Source organism: Geotrypetes seraphini, chromosome 14 (genome assembly GCF_902459505.1).
Source record: "Geotrypetes seraphini chromosome 14, aGeoSer1.1, whole genome shotgun sequence".
NCBI classification, from domain to species: Eukaryota; Metazoa; Chordata; class Amphibia; order Gymnophiona; family Dermophiidae; genus Geotrypetes; species Geotrypetes seraphini.
This window is the reverse complement of record NC_047097.1, coordinates 44349886-44373090: the sequence shown is the minus strand read 5'-3', so window position 1 is coordinate 44373090 and position 23205 is coordinate 44349886. Positions and strand designations below refer to the sequence as shown.

Sequence of the window (23205 nt, the reverse complement as noted above, 5' to 3'; positions counted from 1 at the left end):
TGTAGATCTAAAAGCCTTAACCAATTCAGAACTAATGAGCATACACCCACATCGTCCTGCAGGGATCCTTGCTCATTATAAAAGTTTTATGAGATGAACTTAAAGAGGATTTATAAAATATGTAAAGTTTTGAAATGTTCATTTATTAATATTGAATATGGGGGAACTAAAAAAGATTTAAAAGAGAATTAATATTTAAAATATGTCATGGTAGTCATAAGATGGGAAAAAGTACATTTCTATGTGGGAGACAATGTATAAATGCCTGGGGGGTGGAAGTGGTTGCATATCCTATGCGTGGTTCAAGTTTATCCATAATGAAGGGAGGGATGGGAGGGATATGGGGAGGGGGGATATTTAAGAGTAAGGGGAAAGAATATCTGTGTAGTAGGGGATATTATATCATATTCTTATATTTTATGGATGTTATGGGAAGGATGGTGTCTAATCAATTTCATTTATATAAACTGGAGTCCTTTGCGCCTACTTGGAAATCAGATCATCTTTTATCTCCTTATAGCAGGTCCTCGTAGGGGGGGGATGGCTCTTTCAAGACCATTGCGCGCTGGATCAAGGAGATTATTGCTTCCGCTTATCTTCTTCAGAAAAAGACTGTTCTGGAATTTTTCAAGGCTCATTCTACTTGCAGGCAGGCAGCTTTCTGGGTTGAGTCTTTGCTGGTGCCTTTTCTGGATATTTGTAAGACGGCGGTCTGCTCTGCTCTACTTTCTTTTTTCAGACACTACGGTATGAACGTTCGGGCACGTCGGGACATGGTGTTCAGTGCGCGTGTTCTGGTGTCAGCTCTTCGGGGGTCCCACACATGATGGGGACTGCTTTGGTATGTCCTGCTTGTAAGATTATCCCTATACTGGTCTGAAGAGTTGCTAAAGAAGGAGAAATTAGGTTCTTACTTGCTAATTTACTTTCTTTTAGCTTCTCCATACCAGCATTCTATTCTTGCATGCAGATTTTCATTTTTCGATTGGTTTCTAGTATTTTTTCTAGGGCTGGGAAGATTACGAACAGTGGCTGTGGCTTGGCTGGCATAGCTGGCAAGTTGTGGGGACCTTTGCTATTTGCATTTGTTCCTTTGCATTTTCCAACAGCATTTCTGTTTTTATTTCAACAAATAAATGCCTCCTGTTCAGAGTCTTGTTTGTTTTTCTGTTTCAGTTAGGGTGCTGGTCTTAGACCAGAGGGCCGCCGCGTGAGCGGATTGCTGGGCATGATGGACCACTGGTCTGACTCAGCAGTGGCAATTCTTATGTTCTTAGTTCTGCTTGGCTATTCGGCAGACTGAGATAATTAGGGAGGGGTCACATGATATGTACAGTTCCAAAGTTGTTGTTTTTTTTTTCTCCAATTCTTTATTCATTTTTCTATCTTCCATCAAGTATACAATATTACATAAATTGAATTATACACTTCACCTACACGTTTGCAAAAATTAGACAGTTCTAAGTCCAATAAATGCTGGCACTGTAATCTGGAACCAGGGACTTTAGATCACTTACTATATCATTGTCCCTACATTAAAAGTTTTTGGAATTCAATTTGGCCACAAATTAATAAATTGATGGAAAATCATATAGCAATATCATATGATACAGTATTATTTGGAATGATGATGAGAAAAAAAAGTCAAATTTCACCAGAAAATAACAAGCTTTTATTAATTATGACAGGGGTTGCCATTCAGCATATAACTAATAATTGGAAGAATTATAATAACCTAAATTATACATTTTGGTGGAATACAATATGTCATATATTTAAAATGGAAAGAACAATAGCAATACAAAGAGGGACATATATTAAATTCATAAAAATATGGGGGCCATTGACAAAATATTACAATGAATAATTAGTAGGATTTTCTTCTTCTTTTCTTCTTTTAAATATCTTCTTTGTGACACACATAGAGGGGGGCAGTGAAAATAATTTTACATAATAAAATATAATATGATTTACAATATGTAATGTATGATTGAAAAATAATAGAAGGGTAGGGGGAGGGAGGGGAGATAAAATACATTTAGAATATAATGTATTAGATATAAAAGTGATATTTTGTATTTATCAATTGTACTTTAATATTTTGTACACTTTATGTAAAAATTGAAAATAAAAAATAATATATGAATTATACACTTCACTTGAAAATCTTTATATCACCTAAATACATAAATTTACCCTCTCCCCCACTCTCCCTTTTCATAGATATTATAATCTAAATTCAATATACATATGCTATATTCACAAGTATAACCTATATTGTATACCCCCCTCCCAAAATTATAATTATACTTTCAATGTAAAAAGGTTTTGTATCATTCTCCACCTTCTGATCATGATAAGATATATACCCACTTGTAAGATTAACCCTATGCTGGTCTGGAGATGCTAAAAGAAATTGTCATTTCTTTAATAAGATATTAACTATTTTTTTTCTGAGAACCTCCAAGTACCAACAGATCTAAAAATGTGGCCCTGCAAAGGGTTTGAGTTTGAGACCACTGATGTAGACAATTTCTAGCTTTAAAATCTGACATGTTTCATGTGTATGTTAAATATTAATCATAAATAATGAAAATGGACATAGTAAGTCGCGTCTGCGAGTGGAACCTGCATGCTATCGGCAATTATTTCCCTACTAACATTTTCCTACCTTCTGTTCAAAAGAATACCTGGACCAAAAAAATAAGTTTTTAATAATTTCCTACACTTCAAAACATTGCCACATAAACATAAATTCCTAACCATAGCATACCACAAAACTGGACCTGCCACTGAAAAGGAAAACTTTGCTGTATCAACATAATGTCCATCCTATCCATGTTAATCAGAAGCTTTGTGCCACAATATTTGCAGAGCTCAAAAATAATGAGCTATGTTGCATGTCAAACTCATGCAAAAAGAACAAGCTTTTGCTAAGATCTGTAAACTGCTATTGCAGGAAAGTTAACTACACCTTAAGAGGTACAAATGTCTTTTCCCAAGAGCATCGGGATGCTAACATACAAATTGAGGCTGTCACAGAAGATTTTAAGGACATGACCAAGTTTAAAAATAAATAAAAGCTCTCCATCCATTGTATAAAGATCACTGGTAGAATGGTGGAATAGTGATAAGGAGATCGCAATCAAATCATAAGGTTATTGTAATTTCCTTGGTACCACTGGGTACTACAAATAATTTGTAGCAACTACAGTGGACTTGCGTATTCTGTTCCCCCTCCTGGGTTGCTGCTGTTTTTCGAACTGCTGTCTGGTTAAGGTAGAAAAAGTGTTCTCCTAACTTTATCCAGATACTTGTCTGGTTTGCAGTCTGGCTATTGCTTCTAACTGGATAACTGTGCACCACCATAGAACTATTCAAACAATGCCAAGGCAGTCTAAGAATATTTAGCAACACCATCTGGTTAGCTGCAGCTCCACAGTCATGGAGTCACAGCCACAAAGAGATTGATAAGCACTGATTTCCCTCATTTTCTCCAGGAAAGTACTGAACATATTTACTATTGAAAATGTGTCAAAATTAACACTGGCATGCTGTGTGAGGTTACCATCTTTTGGGGAAAGTTGTAGCCAAGCTGGTGAGATGACTTTTATGCATTACTTGGTGCTATCTGAGCCCCTGATGCAGCCCTTACATTGGGTGAAATATAGTTGCTGTTGGGCTTGTTTTGTTGTATTTTTACCTATCGCACATGACCTTTTACAAAGTTGCAGTGCATGCTAAATGCCAAAATGCCCATTGTGTTCCTATGTGCGGCTTGGCATTTAGTGTGCAGTGCTGCTTTGTAAAAGCACGCCACAGAGAATAAAGTTTTGAAGAAAGCATTCCCTGAGTCTGATCTGCTTTCTGCCACCTAAAATAATTTAAGGCATCATCCAGACTGGGCTGGGCTACATAAAGTAGTTAATTGATAGTACTGAAAACTTGCTGGGGAAAAAATAGCAGTTGGTTCTGCATTTCAATTTTCAGACATGATCAGTATACCCCAAGTGTAATGCTTAAAATTCCTGAACAGACCAAAAGATTTGGTGTGAAATATGAAATTGAAAGAAATTTCACTTCCTGATTCTCAGGAATAGAATGAACTCAGAATAGAATGAACAATTACTAAGAAAATAATCAATTATTTCCACTAAACTTAGAAAATCAATGAAAGGGCTGTAGCAGAAAAATTCCACCAGATGTCAGTACGACTTGGTAAAATAGAAGACATACAAAAAACGAATATGGAATCCCTCCGAATGAGACGTGTTGTGGATAAATTAAATTCTCGTACTACCAAGATTGAACTGCTAATGAATGAAGAATTAAAGGAAATTAAGGCGGAGCTTAATTCTGGTAGGTTGAAATTGTCAAGACTTTTAAGCTTGTGAATACCAAGAAAACAGAACCTGGTTCGAAATGCATTAAAATCAAGAACAGTATTGAGCAGCATGCTGCCTATGTAATTCTATATGGAAAAACCAACTTATGCATTTAAGTAAATCTGACAAATATGTATTCATAACTTTATATGGCTAACTTGACTGTATAAAGATATACATTGTATTTCTGCATTTGATTTAAATGCATATTTGGAGAGAAGGTGAATTTTGCTACTTTCAGCATAACTTTAGATGTTTCCCTTAAAATGTTCCTGACCACTCTTATTTTTATCTGTATAAATTTTGGCCACCTCTGTATTGCTACACTCAAAAATGCATAATTAAATTTGTTAACAAGCGCTAATAATTGGGTGCGAACAATCAGTTATTGGCAATAATTGGATTTTACGCATACATCTATTCTGTAAAGGTGTATGTGTAAATTTTCTGTGTTGATCTAAAAAGGGAGGGAGGGGGAGGGGGAGCCATGGGAGGGGGGTATTGCGGGTTCAGGGGCAGTTCTAGGATTTGTGCACAGTATTCTAGATTTCAGGGGATCTGCACCTAATTTATGAGCGTGGATTTAGTTCAGTTGGTGTAAATTCTTATACCCAAAACTGTGGATCCTGGTATTATTTGCTATTCTTGGAGCACCGTTTATAGAATAGTGCTTATTGTGTGTATTATTATGGCGCATATTTTTGAGTATCAAAGAATTGAGTCCTTAGCCTTCAATCCTTAACCTGCAAGTTAGCTAACTTGATTTATTGTATAAGGATGAGATGCTGTGATTTGATTAAAATCTCTTTTGCTTTAATAAATAATATAAAATCCAGAGATCCTTATTTTTGTATTAATTCATTCATTTTTAGCTTCAAATGCATGACAGAAAACCTAAGGAGTCAAATCTTATCTACCCGGAACTGGTTAGAACAGGAACAAGAGCGCATTGAAAAGGAACTGTCACAAAAAATTGAGGAACTGTCATTGTCCATTAAGGAAAACTGTGTAGGTTTCTCTATTAAAGAATACGTGGTTTTGGTGTATCTACAAAAAAATTATCTAAAGGGATCTTTTGCACTTAGATAAATTTGGAAAATATTTAGGGGCCTATGTACTAATATGTAATAAAGCAAACAAGTAATATGTAGTAGAAGAGTGGTTAGAACACTCTCCTTGTGACTCTGGGCAAGTCACTTAACACTTCATTGCCCCAGGTACAAAATAAGTACCTGCCTAAAATATGTAAACCTGCCACTGAAAAGGAAAGCTTTGCTGGATCAACATAATGTCCATCCTATCCATGTTAATCAGAAGCTTTGTGCCACAATATTTGCAGAGCTCAAAAATAATGAGCTATGTTGCATGTCAAACTCATGCAAAAAGAACAAGCTTTTGCTAAGATCTGTAAACTGCTATTGCAGGAAAGTTAACTACACCTTAAGAGGTACAAATGTCTTTTCCCAAGAGCATCGGGATGCTAACATACAAATTGAGGCTGTCACAGAAGATTTTAAGGACATGACCAAGTTTAAAAATAAATAAAAGCTCTCCATCCATTGTATAAAGATCACTGGTAGAATGGTGGAATAGTGATAAGGAGACCGCAATCAAATCATAAGGTTATTGTAATTTCCTTGGTACCACTGGGTACTACAAATAATTTGTAGCAACTACAGTGGACTTGCGTATTCTGTTCCCCCTCCTGGGTTGCCGCTGTTTTTCTGTGTTTGGAAGAATGATACGAGACATGCTCCCTAACTCCACCTGATGATTAAAAGTGTAAAAAATGACCCTCCTTGCATACTGCCCCTCTTCCAAAAAGAAAAGGCACACCCCAGTAATTTCCTTGATGCTTCCCCTACACCTACTGGGACATCTAGGGCTCTAGTGGGAGCAAGAGAGATACCATCTTGAAACATAGTGCTGCCAGGGCACTTCTTGGGAGGAAGAGAAATTTTCTATACTTTTAATCATGGAATGGGGAACCAGGGAGGAATAGCATGCCTCTAACAACTATCTAAGTACATAGAGAATGACAAAGTGACAAATTTGTCCCCATCCCCATGGGATCTATCTTCATCCCTATCTCAAGCCTGCGAGTTATGTCCCTGTCCCTGCAAAGCTCTAGCATCATCTATACATGCCTCGAACACTTTAAGCAAGCCCGAGAGCTAGTCTCGACGGGCGACCCTAACGCGGGGCTGGGTGGCCCGCCAAGTCGCCCGTCGGGCTAGTTAGAAAGGCGGGAGAGGGATAGGAGAAAAGGGAGAGCGGGGGGGGGCGGAAGGGGGGGCGGTCCGTGGTCGCAGGATCTCTCCCCCTTCCGCCCCTCTGGGCGTCGCAGCCGAGGGGGATTGTGGGTGGGAGGGGTTACAAAGGGAGCATGCTCGGAGGACTTAAGGTCGCCGCTGGACGCGTTGTCATGGCCGGGACATCTACTGCTGGACCGGTTCGCGAGAGACCTGCTGGAGCCGTGCGGACGAGCGGTGTGGATACTGCTCGGATCACACAGCATCCTGCTACGGTGGTAGCTGTGGACGGTGCCACTTCAGAAGCGACTGACGGCGGATGCGGACCGGGAGCTGACCGGACTACGGGTAACAAGGCCCTCGTGGCTGGGGTAGATAACCGGGATAAGCGGGGGAGAAAGAGGGGTAAGGGTAGGAAGCGCCGTAAGGACAGGGATTCTTCTTCGTCCTCTTCCTCTACATCAACATCTTCTTCCTCTTCTTCTTCGTCGTCCTCTTCGGGGTCCCAGCGGCGGGTAGCGAGTGGGGGTCCAGTGCATGAGGGGGACGATCGGGGAGCGCCTGCCTTGGTGGCGCTATCGGAATTGTGGGAGAAGGTCCCGCGGTCCTTTCGACGTAAAATCAGGAGGCGTACATGCGTAGACGTCTTCGCGCTTATGGAGGGTCGGGTGCGCGGTAGAAAGAAGAAGGGTAAAAAGGAGGGTGAAAAACCCAAGGTGGGAGGAGTGTCACATAATATTGTCAATTGGACGCGCGCATTTTTGAGATTGGCTAGTGTCTGGGAGAGGGAGAGACCTCAGGATTACGGCCTCCTATTGGCTTACGCGGACTCCGTATTAGACGCTTACCAGCGCTTCGGAGGTTGGGCATGGCTAAATTACGATGAAGCGTTTCGTGATAAGATGGAGGAGAATAGGCACATGTCCTGGGGTATGCAAGACATTAATCTATGGCTCACCCATATGGCGAAACCAGGAGGTTCGGGTCCTGGAACTGTGGGCAAACAGGTTCCACAAACGACGAGCGTTGGACGTTCCTTTCGTCCACCCGGAAGCGCTGGTCCCGGGGGAGGGCCGGGCATCTGCTGGCAGTTTAATAAATCAACCTGCTCCTTTACCGATTGCCGTTTTCGACACGCTTGTTCCCTGTGCGGCCAGGGGCATCCGGCTACCAAGTGCCCCAAGAAGGGAGGCGGCTTGCCTCCTCCCCCGGGTAAGTGAGTCGGGGCCCCGTGGGTTGCCCTCCCCGGTGAGGGTGGGTGCCATGCGTCCCTGGCTAGCTCAGTATCGGGATTCGAGGGCGGCAGATGTTCTATTGGGGGGGTTCAGCGAGGGATTCGTGATACCGTGTGTGCTACCTTTAACTAATGTTCAGGCTTCCAACGCTTCCTCGGTGGGACTTTCGGTGAACGACGGCATACCGTGTGATCTCTGTTCCGTACGTTACGCGTCCTTTGACAGTGCCCTCGGTCTCATCCGACGGGTGGGCCCTTTGGCTTTGTTGGCTAAGGTGGACATTGAATTGACTTTTCGGTTATTGCCGGTTCATCCAGCATCGTATCCTTTGTTAGGTTTTAAGTTCGAGGGTGCCTTTTATTTTGACAGATGCCTGCCGATGGGGTGCTCCATTTCATGTGCCTTTTTCGAATTGTTTAGTTCCTTTTTACACTGGGTCACAGTACGGCGGGCGGGGAGGGACTCAGTAGTGCACTATTTGGATGACTTCCTTTTTGTAGGGGGAGCGGTGTCCGACGATTGCTTGCTATTGAAGACTACTTTTGAGACCATGGCTGCAGAATTCGGTGTCCCGTTGTCGGATGACAAGTCGGAGGGTCCTTCCACGTGTCTCACCTTTCTGGGGATTGAGATCGACACTGCAGCGATGGTTACTCGGCTTCCACAATGCAAGGTGCGGCAGTTGTTGGATTTGATATCGCTGGTGAGGGGTGCTCGTAAGCCTACTCTGCGGATGGTACAGTCTCTGTTGGGGTCTCTGAATTTCGCTTGTCGGGTGCTACCTATGGGTCGCCCCTTTTCCCGTCGCTTGGCAGCGTCGACAGCCGGTGTTCGGGATCGCAGACACTTTGTGCGGATTTCGGCCGGTATACGGGCCGACTTGCGGATGTGGTCTCTGTTTCTCGAGCGCTTCAATGGTTCGCTCCCTATTCAACAGCCAGAGGTTACTAATTTGGATCTCGAATTGCAATCGGATGCGGCGGGGGGGTGTCGGCTTCGGTCTTTACTTCCAGGGAGAATGGTGCGTGGCTGCGTGGCCTGAGGCTTGGCGGCAGGCGGGTATTACCCGTAATGTCACCCTGCTGGAGCTTTTTCCGCTATTGGTGGCTTGTGAGTTGTGGCCGGACAGGTTGAAGAACAGGCGGGTAGTGTTTTGGTGTGACAATATGGGGGTCGTGGAGGTAGTAAACAGGCAGACGGCAAAATGCTTACGGGTAACTGCGTTAATGCGCGAGCTTGTCGTGCGCTGTTTGCGACTTAACCTGTTCATTCGGGCGCGGCACGTTCCTGGAGTGAAAAACAGACTTGCTGATGCTCTTTCTCGTTTTCGCTTTTTGCAGTTTCGACAGCTGGCGCCGGGAGCGCAGCCGGAAGGATTGCAGATGCCAGCGCATTTGTGGAGCCTGGTGGGGAGTGGATCTGGCACCTCTTGCGACTATCGGTAGCTCAGTCTACGTGGGCCTGGTACAACAGGGGCTTTATAACGGTATCTGGTTTTCTTCAGTATCAGGGATGGACCCCAGGACCTGTGTCTGAGAGGCAGCTGGCTGATTTCTTGGCCTCGTCGCAGCTTCAGGGCTGCTCTCGAAGCGCGGTGAGAGGTCATCTTGCGGGCTTCGCATTCTATTGCAGGGCCTTTGGGTGGTCTTGCCCTTCGTCAAGTTTTCTGCCTCGTCGGATGTTGGCGGCATGGGGTAGGATGGCTCTGCGAGTGCCTGACTCGCGTTTGCCTATTACCCATGAGTTGCTGGTAGATCTCGTCAATGTGCTGCATCAGGTGACAAGATCGGGTTTTGAGGCATGCTTGTTTCGGGCTGCATTCTCCTTATCCTTCTTCGGAGCGCTGCGGGTGGGCGAGCTGCTGGTCCACCCGTCAGATGTGCGGGGACTGCGTGGCCTACTGCGCAGTCAGGTGTGTATCACCGGTCCCACGCTACGAGTGTTCATTGCTTGTTCAAAGGCGGATCAGCTGGGCAGGGGGCGATCGTTGATCCTGCATCAGGTGGAGGGTTGTACGTCATGCCCCGTCCGATCGCTGGCTGCCTATATGGCGATCCGTCCTTCCTCGTGCTCGGCGCTCTTAGTGCACGAAGATGGCACTCTTCTCTCATGGTACCAGTTCCTGGCAGTGTTGCGTCTGGCTTTGGGTGTCTGTGGTGAGGACCCGGCCAGTTATGGCACTCACTCATTTCATATTGGGGCGGCTACCAGTGCGTTCGCGGCGGGAGTTCCGGACGCGGCCATTCGTCGGCTGGGTAGGTGGTCGTCTGATGCGTATCGTGGCTATATTCGACCGGCAGGTTCGATTCGCCGAGGTTCGCGGTTGAGGGGAACTGAATAGCGGATGCTGGTGGGGGGCTGGTGGTCGGGACGGAGGTATTGTTATGAGTTGAAGGGTAAGGATGGGGGGGTTCCCTACATGACTCCCAGTTTACTAACTTCGGATATTGGTAGTTGATGTATTACTTGCTCGATTTGCTTTGCAGGTGCGGTGCAGCGGGTCCTATCGGTGTGGATTTTTGGGCATTCCTTCATCCACTGGGCTGGGGAACGTGCGGTGGTCCGGCCAGGCGGTCGACATCTGGGCCTCGGGCATCGCGGTGTCTTTGTCTCCTGGTGGGGGCAGAGGGGCATGCGCTGGCACCAATTGCTCCCTCTGCTGAACGATCTTCGGCGGCGTCCTCGGCGTCCAGATCTATTGATTCTACACCTGGGGGGCAACGATGTTGATGCACTTAGTGGCAAGCATCTCATTGACTTGGTAATTGGAGATTTGAGAGTGGTTCAGGGCTGGTTCCCCGGAGCGCGGTTGGTCTGGTCCGATATCATTCCGCGACCCAGCCGATTGGCGTCTCGGCGATGGACCAGGGGGCTCGTTAAGGTTAATAGGCAGGTCGGTCGATGGGTGGAGTCTCGGGGAGGTATGCTTGTTAGGCACGACTGGGTGGACGTGTCTTGTGGGGGGTTGTTTTATAGGGATAGGATCCATCTGTCCAATGTAGGCTGGGATTTGTTATTGGATGACCTCGCCACCTGTTGTGAGCGAGTGTTGGTCTCCTAGCCGCAGCTCTGTTCCTGATGGGGTGGGGCCTGTAACTGGTTACAGGCCTGTGGCGGTATCCCGAGCTACTCGCTACTGGGGCTCATCAAGGGATGAGCGGTGGGCCGGCTGGGAGCCATGCCCGGTGGGTCGGTTGACCCTGGATAATGGGGCATGTGTGGGACATGCCACCCCTCAGACCCTAGCTTGGATGGCGGGGTCGGGGGCCAATTACTTCGGAGGGTAGCTCGGGATCAGGTAACAATGGTGATACCATTGTTATGGGGTTTGTCAATGTTTTGGTTTGGCTGTTAACTTATGTATATTTAATTATGTTGAATTCTTGAATATGTTATTATTCAATAAACAGGGCTGCGGCCAGGTATTTACCAACTAAGGTGTGTTTTGTCTTCTTGGGGTTAGTCAGAGGTATACAAGGACGGGGGAAGGGGTGTCAAGTAACAGGAGGCAGGCCACTCCAGGTACCGCTGTTATAAGCAAGCCCGAGAGCTAGTCTCGACGGGCGACCCTAACGCGGGGCTGGGTGGCCCGCCGAGTCACCCGTCGGGCTAGTTAGAAAGGCAGGAGAGGGATAGGAGAAAAGGGAGAGTGGGGGGGGGCGGAAGGGGGGGCGGTCCGTGGTCGCAGGATCTCTCCCCCTTCCGCCCCTCGGGGCGTCGCAGCCGAGGGGGATTGTGGGTGGGAAGGGTTACAAAGGGAGCATGCTCGGAGGACTTAAACCTTTTGGTCCTCCGAGACTGTGTTCCCACCCGCCCGCCCATTAGGCTTTGGGGTGCGTGGGATTGGATGGGGTTGCGGTATCCCGAGCTACTCGCTACTGGGGCTCATCAAGGGATGAGCGGTGGGCCGGCTGGGAGCCGTGCCCGGTGGGTCGGTTGACCCTGGATAATGGGGCATGTGTGGGACATGCCACCCCTCAGACCCTAGCTTGGATGGCGGGGTCGAAGGCCAATTACTTCGGAGGGTAGCTCGGGATCAGGTAACAATGGTGATACCATTGTTATGGGGTTTGTCAATGTTTTGGTTTGGCTGTTAACTTATGTATATTTAATTATGTTGAATTCTTGAATATGTTATTATTCAATAAACAGGGCTGCGGCCAGGTATTTACCAACTAAGGTGTGTTTTCTCTTCTTGGGGTTAGTCAGAGGTATACAAGGACGGGGGAAGGGGTGTCAAGTAACAGGAGGCAGGCCACTCCAGGTACCGCTGTTATAAAATCATAAGTGTTTGAGGCTTGTGCAGATAGGGACAGAGAACGTACATCAAAACTATGATAAAACAACTCCAGACCATACAAAACACTGCCCTCAGATTGATCTACTCACTCAAAAAATATGATCACATAACAACTGCCTTCTTAGATTCTCACTGGCTACCCATACAAGCACGAATCCAATTCAAATTCCACTGCCTGATATTCAAAGCATTACACGGCTCTTCCCCCTCCTATCTAAACAACCGCTTAAAACAAATCTCCACCTCAAGACACAGAAGAACCTCGAACCCTTTCGCCTTCCCCCCACTCAAAGGCACACAACGCAAGAAAATGTTTGACAACCTTCTGGCAACACAAGCAGCAAAAATCAACCATTCCATCTCCAATCTTATGACAATATCAGACAACTTCAAAACATTCAGAAAAGAAATCAAAACCCTGCTTTTCAAAAAATTCATCCAAATATCTTAACCCCTCCTCTTTTACCTCCAGAATATTCACCTACCTTCAAATAACCTTCCCCCAAATTACCCACCTTAACACCTTCCAATTAAACAAATACCATAAATAGATTGTAACCTACCCTCTCTAACTGCATTCCATATGTATTTTTCATACAGTTCTTCACTGTCAGTTTAATTTCCATCCTATAAGTTCACATAGAATTTTTCTTTTTTCAACCATCTTTATTTTCTCTTCTTTATTAATTTCCAGGTACTTTAGTTAGATTGTGAGCCTTCGGGACAGTAAGGGAATTTTTTAAGTACCTTCTTACTTCTCATTTATAATCTTAATGTATATTTTCTACAAACCGCTTAGAACCTAACGGATGTAGCGGTATATAAGAAATAAATTACATTACATTACATTACATTACAAAAGGCCTTGGATAGGAATTTGCCATCTCACATTGCTGTGGTCAGAAATGATTAATGCTTTCAGTCACAGTAATGTTATAAAAATTATCCCAGTATTTACTAAACTGGAGTACTTGGATACCACAGTAATTTTCCTGCAGTAAAATGGCATGGTAATGTGCCATTTGGCTGCATCTTAGCAATAGGCCCCTTAATATTTACTCAGTCTATTTGTCAATTATTTTCTTTTGCATTATTTGATCTTCCAATTATTTCAAACTAGTGAGAGGTAAATGAAAAACTAGTCTTTTTTGACTAAGCTAGGAGAGCATTTAATGTGTTTCTGTTGACACTTTATGCTATTGATTAAGTCAAATTAACTTGGAAAATATATTCAGCTGATATTCAGCTGCTGTGGTCAGCATTTTTAAAAGCTCTGGTTCTGGCAGTTACATAAAATTTGGATATTGAGCACTGGTATACGGATTGCAGCTAGTATCTGGATAGAACAGTGATATATATTCGAACTGCTGTCTGGTTAAGGTAGAAAAACTCCCACATACAGCTTGACTCTGACAGACCCTAATGCTGGGAAGGAAATAAAAGGGAGGATCCGTGATGTAAAACATAAGTATTGGGGAGAAAAGTGTGCTTTCCCGGTCTTGAACACAGCCCATCGGGGTCCCAGTCAGCTGCTCTAACCCCTAGGCTAGAAGCCTAGCTTGAGCAGTTGCAAAAAATATCACTCTTTTAGTCTCTGCATATCTTATGGCCCTTTAACTCCCACGGACCTCCATTACAGTTTGACTCTGACGGACCCTAATGCTGGGAAGGGAATAAAAGGGAGGATCCGTGATGTAAAACATATTTTCAATGCTGGGGAGAAAAGTGTGCTTTTCCCCGGTCTTGAACCCAGCCCACCGGGGTCCCAGTCAGCTGCCCTAACCCCTAGGCTAGAAGCCTAGCTTGAGCAGTTGCAAAAAATTTCACTCTTTTAGTTTCTGCATATCTTATGGCCCTTTAACTCCCACTTACAGTTTGACTCTGACAGACCCTAATGCTGGGAAGGGAATAAAAGGGAGGATCCGTGATGTAAAACATAAGTTTTGGGGATAAAAGTGTGCTTTCCCTGGTCTTGAACCCAGCCCATCGGGGTGCCAGTCAGCTGCACTAACCCCTAGGCTAGAAGCCTAGCTTGAGCAGTTGCAAAAAATTTCACTCTTTTAGTCTCTGCATATCTTATGGCCCTTTAACTCCCACATACAGCTTGACTCTGACGGACCCTAATGCTGTGAAGGGAATAAAAGGAAGGATCCGTGATGTAAAACATAAGTTTTGGGGAGAAAAGTGTGCTTTCCCCGGTCTAGAACACAGCCCATCGGGGTCCCAGTCAGCTGCCCTAACCCCTAGGCTAGAAGCCTAGCTTGAGCAGTTGCAAAAAAATTTCAATCTTTTAGTCTCTGCATTGGTTATAGGCAGCCCGAGAGCTCGTCTCGACAGGCGTACCTAACACGGAGCTGGGAGACCCACGTGGTAGCCCGTCAGAGACGAGGGGATGCTGGAGGGAGCAGGAGGCAGGAGATTGGTCGGCAGGTCTTCCCGCCGTTGGGAAGACCTGCCATTGGGTAGTCGCGGCTGCGGAGAGCCTCGGGAGGGGGGAGGGTTTATAAGTCGGGCTTCGGAGGACTAAGGGCATTCCTGGTCCTCCGAAGTGGCTTTATCAGCATGGAGTTGGGTTCGTGAACCGGTGGCGGTGTAGCCGAGCTCTCCTTCGATGAGGAGGAGGAGCTGGTGAGTACCGCGCCGGACCGGGAGCATTCCCTGCCGCCAAGGCGTTCTCGTGCGGTCGCCCGGGAATCGATCGCGTTGGAGGCGGGAGGAGGTAGCGTAGAAGTCGCGAGGTCCGTTGGGAGGGCCTGTATGGGGGGTTGGATCCGGTGGTTCTGGTCAGGGTGGTGCTGTGCAAGCGTTGGGGCGTGTATTGCCGACCGCGGGGCAGGTGCCGGGTATGGCTGGGCATGAGCCACATGCTGCCATATTGAGCCAGCCGGCTGTGCTGCAAGCAGCACCAGTGGTTCAGGACTGTGCCTTCCCTCAGACTAGGAACCATTTCTTTGGCAGGGGTGCGGTTGCTGGGTTAGCAGAGGGCGTTGTCCAGTTTAGGGTACCGGCGGCTTCGGGGTTGGTGGAGGGTGGGGGTCTTGGAGCTCCTGTTGGAGGTTTGGATGTGTGTGTCTCTGCTCCACCTCAGAGCGTCTTCCTGCCCCGTGTTCATTCTCCCTTCTGGCCTCCCTGGACTTCGGGGTCCTGGGGTGCGGGTTGGAGTCCTGTGCCCTGGCCGCTGGGGGGTGCTGGCCTGTCTGAACATGTATCCGCTTGGGGCCGTCTGGCTGGTCGCGGTGGTGGTCCTGCAGATTGGTGGGCCCTCGGGGGAGTTGGGGGTTCTGGGGGTCCCTATGGGGTTCATCCTGCTGGTCCTGTGCAGTTGTCTGGTCCTTGTTCGGATTTTTCTTCACAGGCCTTCGCTGGTTCTTCGGTGAGACGAGAGGCCGTGGCAACCTTTCCCCCAGAGGAAGTGCTGAGTTCCGGAGGAGTTTGGACAGCGGAGCTCGGGCGTAGTGGCCTTGGTCGCGTGGTTGCTGCGAATGGCGCTACTGGCGGAGGAATCTTGTCTGCGATGTCCGGACAGCGGGGTCCACACACGGTGGCTGCTGCGGATGGCGCCGCTGGAGAGTCGAGCGGACCGATCATCGCCGGAGGAGCATAGGACATGGGTAACATGGCCTTAGAGGCTGCTGAGTGTGGGGAACAGGGTAGGGGGAAGGGGAGGAGTAAGCGCAAGCAGAGGGCTAGGGCTTCCTCCTCTTCTTCGTCTTCTTCTTCTTTAACCTCCACTTCTTCTTCGTCTTCCTCCCGATCTCGGACGAGGGCGTTAGGTGAGCAGGCGGGCAGGAGAGCCAGGATAGGGGAGCTCCCGCATTGATGGCGCTCACCGAGCTTTGGGAGAAGGTACCTAGAGTGTTGCGTCGTAAAATTAGGAAGCGAGCGTGCATTGATGTTTTTCGGCTCTTAGAGGGCTCTTAGGAGTAAAAAGAAGGGTAAGAAGGAGGAGGGTAAGGTTAAATCGGGTCAGGTCTCCCGTAATATGGTCAACTGGACGCGGGCGTTTCTTCGGCTTGCTAGCTTCTGGGGCCAGGCTCGTCCTCAGGACTATGGCCTGCTTTTGGCGTACGTTGATTCTGTGCTCGATGCTTATCAGCGCTTCGGTGGTTGGGCCTGGCTCAACTATGATGAGGCTTTTCGAGATAAGATGGAGAAAAACAGGCACATGTCTTGGGGTACCCAAGATATCAATTTGTGGTTAACGCATATGGCTAGGCCAGGGGGCGCTGCTGCAGGTGGTGCGGTACGATCGATGCAACAGGGATCAATGGGTGTGAGTCGTTCCTTTCGCTCCGGTGCTGGGGGAGGGAATGACCTCTGCTGGAAATTCAACAAAGCGACGTGCCCATTTCCGGATTGTAGATTCCGGCATGCCTGTTCTCTGTGTGGGCAGGGTCACTCAGCGATTAAATGCCCTAAAAAAAGAGTGGTCTTGCCCTCGGGGCCGGAAAAATGAGGTGGGTTCCTCTGCGGTGCCCACCCCGATTAAGGTGGGGGCCCTCCGGCAGTGGTTGAGCTGTTATGGTGATCGGAGGGCAGCAGTACTGTTGGAGAAGGATTTTGGTGAGGGTTTTGTCATCCCGTACGAGAAACCGGTGGCTCCGGTGCGGGTTCCCAATGCATCCTCAGTGACTAGCCTAAGGGAGGTGGTTCGGTCAAAATTGCAGGAGGAGATTGGGCTTGGATGTATTGCGGGGCCTTTTCAGAAGCAGCCTTCCTTGGTTATGATGGTCTCCCCGTTGGCAATTATTCCCAAGAAAGACCCTGGTAAGTTCCGTTTGATTCACAATCTGTCCTGGCCTTTGGGACACTCTGTCAACGAGGGCATCCCTCGTGACCTGTGTGTAGTTCGTTATTCGTCATTTGATTGTGCGCAGCGTTTTGTTGTGCAGGCTGGGCATGGTGCTCTACTGGCGAAGGTGGACATTGAGTCTGCCTTCCAGCTTTTGCCCGTCCATCCCTCCTCTTACCCGCTGCTTGGTTTTCGATTCGAGGGTGAGTTCTATTACGATCGTTGTTTACCGATGGGCTGCTCCATTTCTTGCGCTTACTTCGAGATGTTTAGTACGTTCTTGCACTGGGTTACGGTCCGCATAGCGCGGGAGGATTTGGTTGTGCACTATCTGGATGACTTTCTCTTCGTGGGAGCGGTGGGGTCTGTGGTGTGTTCCCGCTTGAAAGCATCATTTGAACGCGTGGTCGCTGAATTTGGAATTCCTTTGGCGGCGGATAAATCAGAAGGTCCAACTACGGTGCTTACTTTTCTGGGTATAGAGATCGATACTGTAGCAATTAGAGAATGACACGGTGAAAAAATTGGTCCCCGTCACCGCCCCGTCACCGTCTCACCATCCTCTGCACCGCCCCGTCACCGCCATTCCATTCACCGCCCCGTCACCGCCACTGCCATCCCATTCACCGCCCCGTCACCGCCACTGCAACCCCATTCACCGCCCCGTCACCGTCACCGTAGCATACATAAAAGCCTAAAACGGGTACGATTTTATATAATTTTCTTTATTTACGTTTAAAGGAAACATTCTGTAAAACTTTAAAACTTTAAAACTTTGTTTAATATTACTCTGATGCAGGTGAGATTATTAGCTTTTAGGGTCTCTTTTACTAAGCCACATAACAGAGAAGGAACAAAATGCATAGGGGGGCAAAAGAAATCATTACAACCTGTATAGATGTATAGAGCGCAGACAGATAAAATTGATTAATGAGGACTGTTAAATCAATTATACGATAGCTCTAGCACCACAAGCAACAATTCATAGGGGGCAGCATTCACAATTAATCATTGAAAAATCTTTGCATAAGTGTGTGAGAGAACATAACTCGGAAGGAGGCAGAAGGATAATTAACAACCTAGTATGCGAGCTAAAGTTAATAAACAAAGGTATGGTAAAGTGGTAACAAATGGGAACGTAGAATACTATGAGAATAAAAAACGTTAGGGTTAGTCAGCTGAAACAATACATACATAAAATAAACAGCAGCGAAATCCAAATCCTCTCCTCCGAAATCAAAATCGCTACTGCCGCACTACAAGCCATTAAATATCAAGTGCGGCAGTAGCGATTGGTCCCCTACTTAGCTCAGACAAATGAGGAAGCTGTATATTGGGGGGCGGAGTAAACGCGGCAACGTGCGAGTTGAATCGAAAGTTGGAGGAGACAGACAACATGGCCTGCTGGACCCCCCCCCCCCAACGAACCCTCCCACCCCGGAACCCCCTTAGTCTTACTTTCCAAGTTGGACCGGACGGCTCCTCACACGTATGGCCAGCAGGCTTGCCTCCGTCCAAATGAGGCAGGCCCGCCCCTACCCTGCCCAACCCACAGGATCCTAGGGCCTGATTGGTCTAGGCACCTAAAGCCACTCCCGCTATAGGAGGGGCCTTAGGTGCTTGGGCCAATCAGGCCCTAGGATCCTGTGGGTTGGGCAGGGTAGGGGCGGGCCCACCTCATTTGGACGGAGGCAAGCCTGCTGGCCATACGTGTGAGGAGCCGTCCGGTCCAACTTGGAAAGTAAGACTAAGGGGGTTCCGGGGTGGGAGGGTTCGTTGGGGGGGGGTCCAGCAGGAGGGGTTGGGTACCCTCCTGCCGGCGATCTTAGGGGAGGCCATTGGGAGAACCGGCAGGGGAGGGGAGGGGCGGGCCCGCCTCATTTGGACGGAGGCAGGCCTGCTGGCCAGACGAGCGAGGAGCTGTCCGGTCCAACTTGGAAAGTAAGACTAAGGGGGTTCCGGGGTGGGAGGGTTCGTTGGGGGGGTCTACAGGAGGGGTTGGGTGCCCTCCTGCCGTGATCGCTGGGGGGAGGGGAGACTTGCAGCCGTAGCCGCGGTCACTATGCTAATCACGGCAGGGAGATCTTTGCCGCGATTAGGAGCACGGTGAAACACAGGTAAATAGCGGTTCCTAGAAGGGGGTACATTGGCCCGCGGGGACAAACCTTGTCACCGTTTCCGCGGTCGGTGAATGGCCTTGTCCCCGTCACCGCAGCGACTGCTAGTTTTCTTCCCCGTTTTCGGCGGTGACCCGCGGCTTAAATTCGGTGGCCGCGGGTAAACCGCCACCGTGTCATTCTCTAGTAGCAATGGTCACCAGGTTGCCGCTGGGTAAGGTGAGACTCCTGTTGTTGCAGATTTCTCGGATGGCTGAGTCCCGCAAGGCTACCCTCAGAGAAGTTCAATCGCTGCTGGGGTCTCTTAACTTCGCTTGTCGGGTACTGCCTATGGGACGGGCTTTTGCTTGACGGCTTCCTGCTGCCACTTCGCATGTTCGTGATCGTCGTCATTTCGTGCGTATTTCTGCTGGTATTCGGGCGGATCTCAGGATGTGGATCGTGTTCCTTACGCGGTTTAATGGAACGCTTCCGATACAGCAGCCCGAGTTGTCTAACCTGGATTTGGAACTCTACTCGGATGCGGCCGGTGGCCTCGGTTTCGGCCTTTACTGCCAGGGAGACTGGTGTGCAGCGCCGTGGCCTGTTGCCTGGCAGCGGAGTGGTGTTGCGCGTAATGTGACTCTCTTGGAGCTTTCCCGCTACTGGTCGCCTGCGAACTTTGGCCTGCTCGGCTGTGTAATAAGCGCGTAGTATTTAGGTGTGATAATAAGGGGGTTGTGGAGGTCATTAATCGGCATGCCGCTAAATGTTAATCAGTTGATGCGTGAGATTGTTCTGCGTTGTCTGCGGCTCAATTTGTACATTAGGGCTAGGCCAGGGAGTCGCAACTGTATTGCTGATGCTCTTTCTCGCTTTAACTTTTCGCAGTTTCTTCAGCTGGCTCCGGGGGTTGCAGATGCCGGATCATTTATGGAGCCTGGTCGGGAAGAGCTCTGGGACTTGCTGAGACTGTCGGTGGCTCCTACCACTTGGACTCGCTACAATGCTGGATTCCGTCGATTGTCCGCTTCTCTGTCTTCCCGGGGTTGGACCCCGGGACCAGTATCTGAGACCCTGCTGGCGGAATTTGTACTGGTTTCGGATCGTGGGGGTTTGTCGCGGGGAGTTGTGGCTGGCCACTTAGCTGGTTTTGCATTCTTCTCCAAGGCCTTGGGGTGGCGTTGCCCGTCTTCGGGTTTCCTTGTGCGTAGACTTCTGGTGGCTATGGCTTGGATTGCGCCACAGCAACCCGACGCCCGGCGGACAATATCTCATGACTTGTTGGTGAGGTTGCTCGCGGAGTTGCCGGCGGTGGCTCGGTCCCGATACGAGGAGCTGCTGTTTACTGCTGCTTTTTCGCTAGCGTTTTTCGGAGCCTTCTGCATCGGGGAGCTACTAGTGCATCCAGCTGATTCTGCGGGTGCGCATGGCCTCTTATTGCAGCACGTGCAGTGTGGTGACAGCTCCGTTAGTTTATATCTTGCCAGATCCAAGACGGACCAGCTGAGCAGGGGCCGTACGGTGGTTTTGCATAAGATAGTGGGCTGTGTTACTTGCCCGGTTACGGCTCTGTATGCCTATATGGCGGTTCGTCCCCCGTTGGGGTTGGCCTTGTTGTTGCATGAGGACGGCAGGTCCCTTACACATTATCAGTTCTTAGCCGTGCTGCGTCTAGTTTTGCGCCGATGTGGTGAAGACCCGGCGCAATATGGTACTCATTCATTTCGGATTGGGGTTGCCACTTGCGCCTTTCTGGCTGGGGTGCTGTGTGAAGGGATTCAACAGTTGGGCCATTGGCCCTCAGGAAGTTACAGGAGTTACATTCGGCCTTACGGGGTGGCACGGGGTTTGGATCGGGGAGGGACCTAGGTTGGGCTGATCAGTTCTGGTTTCCACAGATGGGTACCTTGGTTCTGGGTGAGTGTGTGGCTATAGCTGGTTGGTGCATGCTCAGGACTGACACTTTACTAACCGGGGTTTTGTTTTTCCAATTGGGCTGGGTTTGATTGCTGGGTTTGCCTTGCAGATGCGGTGCGGCGACAGCGTACGGTGTGGATTGTCGGGCACTCCTTCGTCCACTGGGCGGGAGAGCGTGCCGTGATCTGGCCTGGGGGTCAGCACCTGGGTCTGCAGCACTTGGGCATTCGCGTGTCCTGGTGGGGTCAGCGGGGCATGCGATGGCATCAGCTGTTACCATTGCTGGCTGACTTCCATCGTCGCCCTCGTTGTCCGGATGTCCTGCTGCTGCATTTGGGTGGTAACGACGTGGATTCCCAGACGGGGAAGCACCTGATTGACTCTATTCTGGGTGATCTTAGGATAGTTTTGGAATGGTTCCCTGGCACGACGCTGCTGTGGTCGGACATTATTCCCCGACCATGCCGGCTGGAGTCCCGGAGATGGACCAGGGGTTTGTGCAAGGTTAACCGTCAGGTTGGGCGCTGGGTGGAGTCTAGGGGGGGGGTGCAACTATGACACGAATGGGTGGATGTGTCCTGTTTGGGTTTGTTTGCGAGGGATCGGGTACATTTGTCTGACGTGGGCTGGGATTTGCTGTTGGATGATTTCTCGTCGGGTTGTGAGCGTTGGGCGCTGTCTTAGTCGCAGCTCTGTTCATTGGGGGGGGGCTGTAAGGGTTTACAGGCCCTATGGCGGTATCTCGAGCTACTGGCTGGGCTCATTAGGGGATGAGCGGTGGGCCGGCTGGGAGCCGTGTTTGGTGGGTCAGGTGACCCGGGTTAATGGGGCATGTGGGGGACAGATCCTTGCTTCATGGCGGGGTCGGGGGCATAACTTGTTTTACAGTAGCTCGAAATAATTTTGTGTTATAATGTTTATGCTGTTTATACGTTGATATGTTATTTAACAAACTGTTATGACCAATAAACAGGGCTGCGGCTATTTTTTCACCATAATTAGTGTTGAGTTTTTGTGGGAGAATGTAGGGGAAGGGGAAGAGTTTGAGATATATAGGAAGCGGGCCTATCCAGATTCCGCTGTTAGCTTCTCAGAAGTAAGGTTACCATATGGCTCCTGAAAAAGAATAATGGATTGAGACTTCTGGTTTTTAAGTAAATTTAAACTGTTGAATTCACTCATGCTTATGGCAACTGAAGAGTGAAAGTAGTTGCTGTGAAAAGTGAACCATCAACCCTAGTTTACTAATTTGCTCTGCTCTCCATTGTTTGTTTCTCTAACACTGTCTCATCAGTGATCTGCTAATTAGGGATTTTGCTTGGATAATTTAATAGGAAGCGGCAGGAGTGAAGGAGCCATAAGATTAAAAAGTCCGAGAGCTAGTCTCGATGGACGGCTGTAACGCGGAGCTGGGAGGCCCGCGGGGCCATCCATCGGGTAGGGTTTAGTGAAGGGGGGGGGGGTTAAGGTAGGAATAAAAGTTTTGATCGGGAGGGTAGAGGCCTTCCCGCTGAGGGATTGGCCTCTGATAGGGTAAAAGTCGCGGCCGTGAGGTGGGATGGGAGGTGTATATAAGGAGGGCTCTCGGAGGACTTTAACGGTTTCAGGTCCTCTGAGACAACTTTTGCGGCGTCGGGTTCATGCGGAGCCTCGTGGTTTGCCCCTCTGCTATGGAGCGTGCACCTTTTGACCCGGAGCTGTCCCTGTTGGCCGGCGATTCACTTGATGAGGACGAGCCGACGCCGGTGAGTAGGACTGCACGGGGGGGACGCTTGCTGCTTCCTCGGCGCTCGCGTTCGGCTGCCCGAACCGCGATTGCGCTCGAGGTTGTGGGGGAGGTGCGATCTGTTGCTGGCAGTGAGGGGTCAGCCCGCAGGGGCCGCAGCGGACTACCGGGTGTGCGGGGGAGGAGCCGTGGTGCTTCCCGAGCAGGGGGTAGGCAGGAAGGGCCTTTCCTTCTGACTGCTGCTGGAGCTGTGGGTGTGTCAGATGCTGGTCTTCTTCCTGCTTGTGTGCCTGTGGCTGATCGGGCTGGGGTGGGGAGTGTTGGTGCTGGTTTGGGGTCTAGCCGGCAGGATAGAACGGCTCCTTCCTCGCTGGGGGGTGGAGACCTCGGGGGTGGTTCCTTGGAGATCCCGGTGTTGCCCTCTACCTCTGGGACGGGTCCTGGGCTGCCTGGCAGCGCGGCCAGCTGGTCCTTGGGGGACTCCTTGGGGTCCTGGTCC

General features: G+C 48.9%; 1 protein-coding gene across 1 annotated transcript in view; it reads left to right on the top strand.

The window, feature by feature from the left end:
* Window positions 1-4149: 4149 nt before the first annotated feature.
* The window catches only part of LOC117348030 (protein FAM81A-like), a 347237-nt gene continuing 328181 nt past the window's right edge, over window positions 4150-23205 (top strand). The window contains exon 1 of the mRNA XM_033919627.1: window positions 4150-4359. Coding sequence (XP_033775518.1) covers window positions 4203-4359 — 157 coding nt within the window. The 5' untranslated portion in view covers window positions 4150-4202. The remainder of the gene's footprint in view (window positions 4360-23205) is intronic.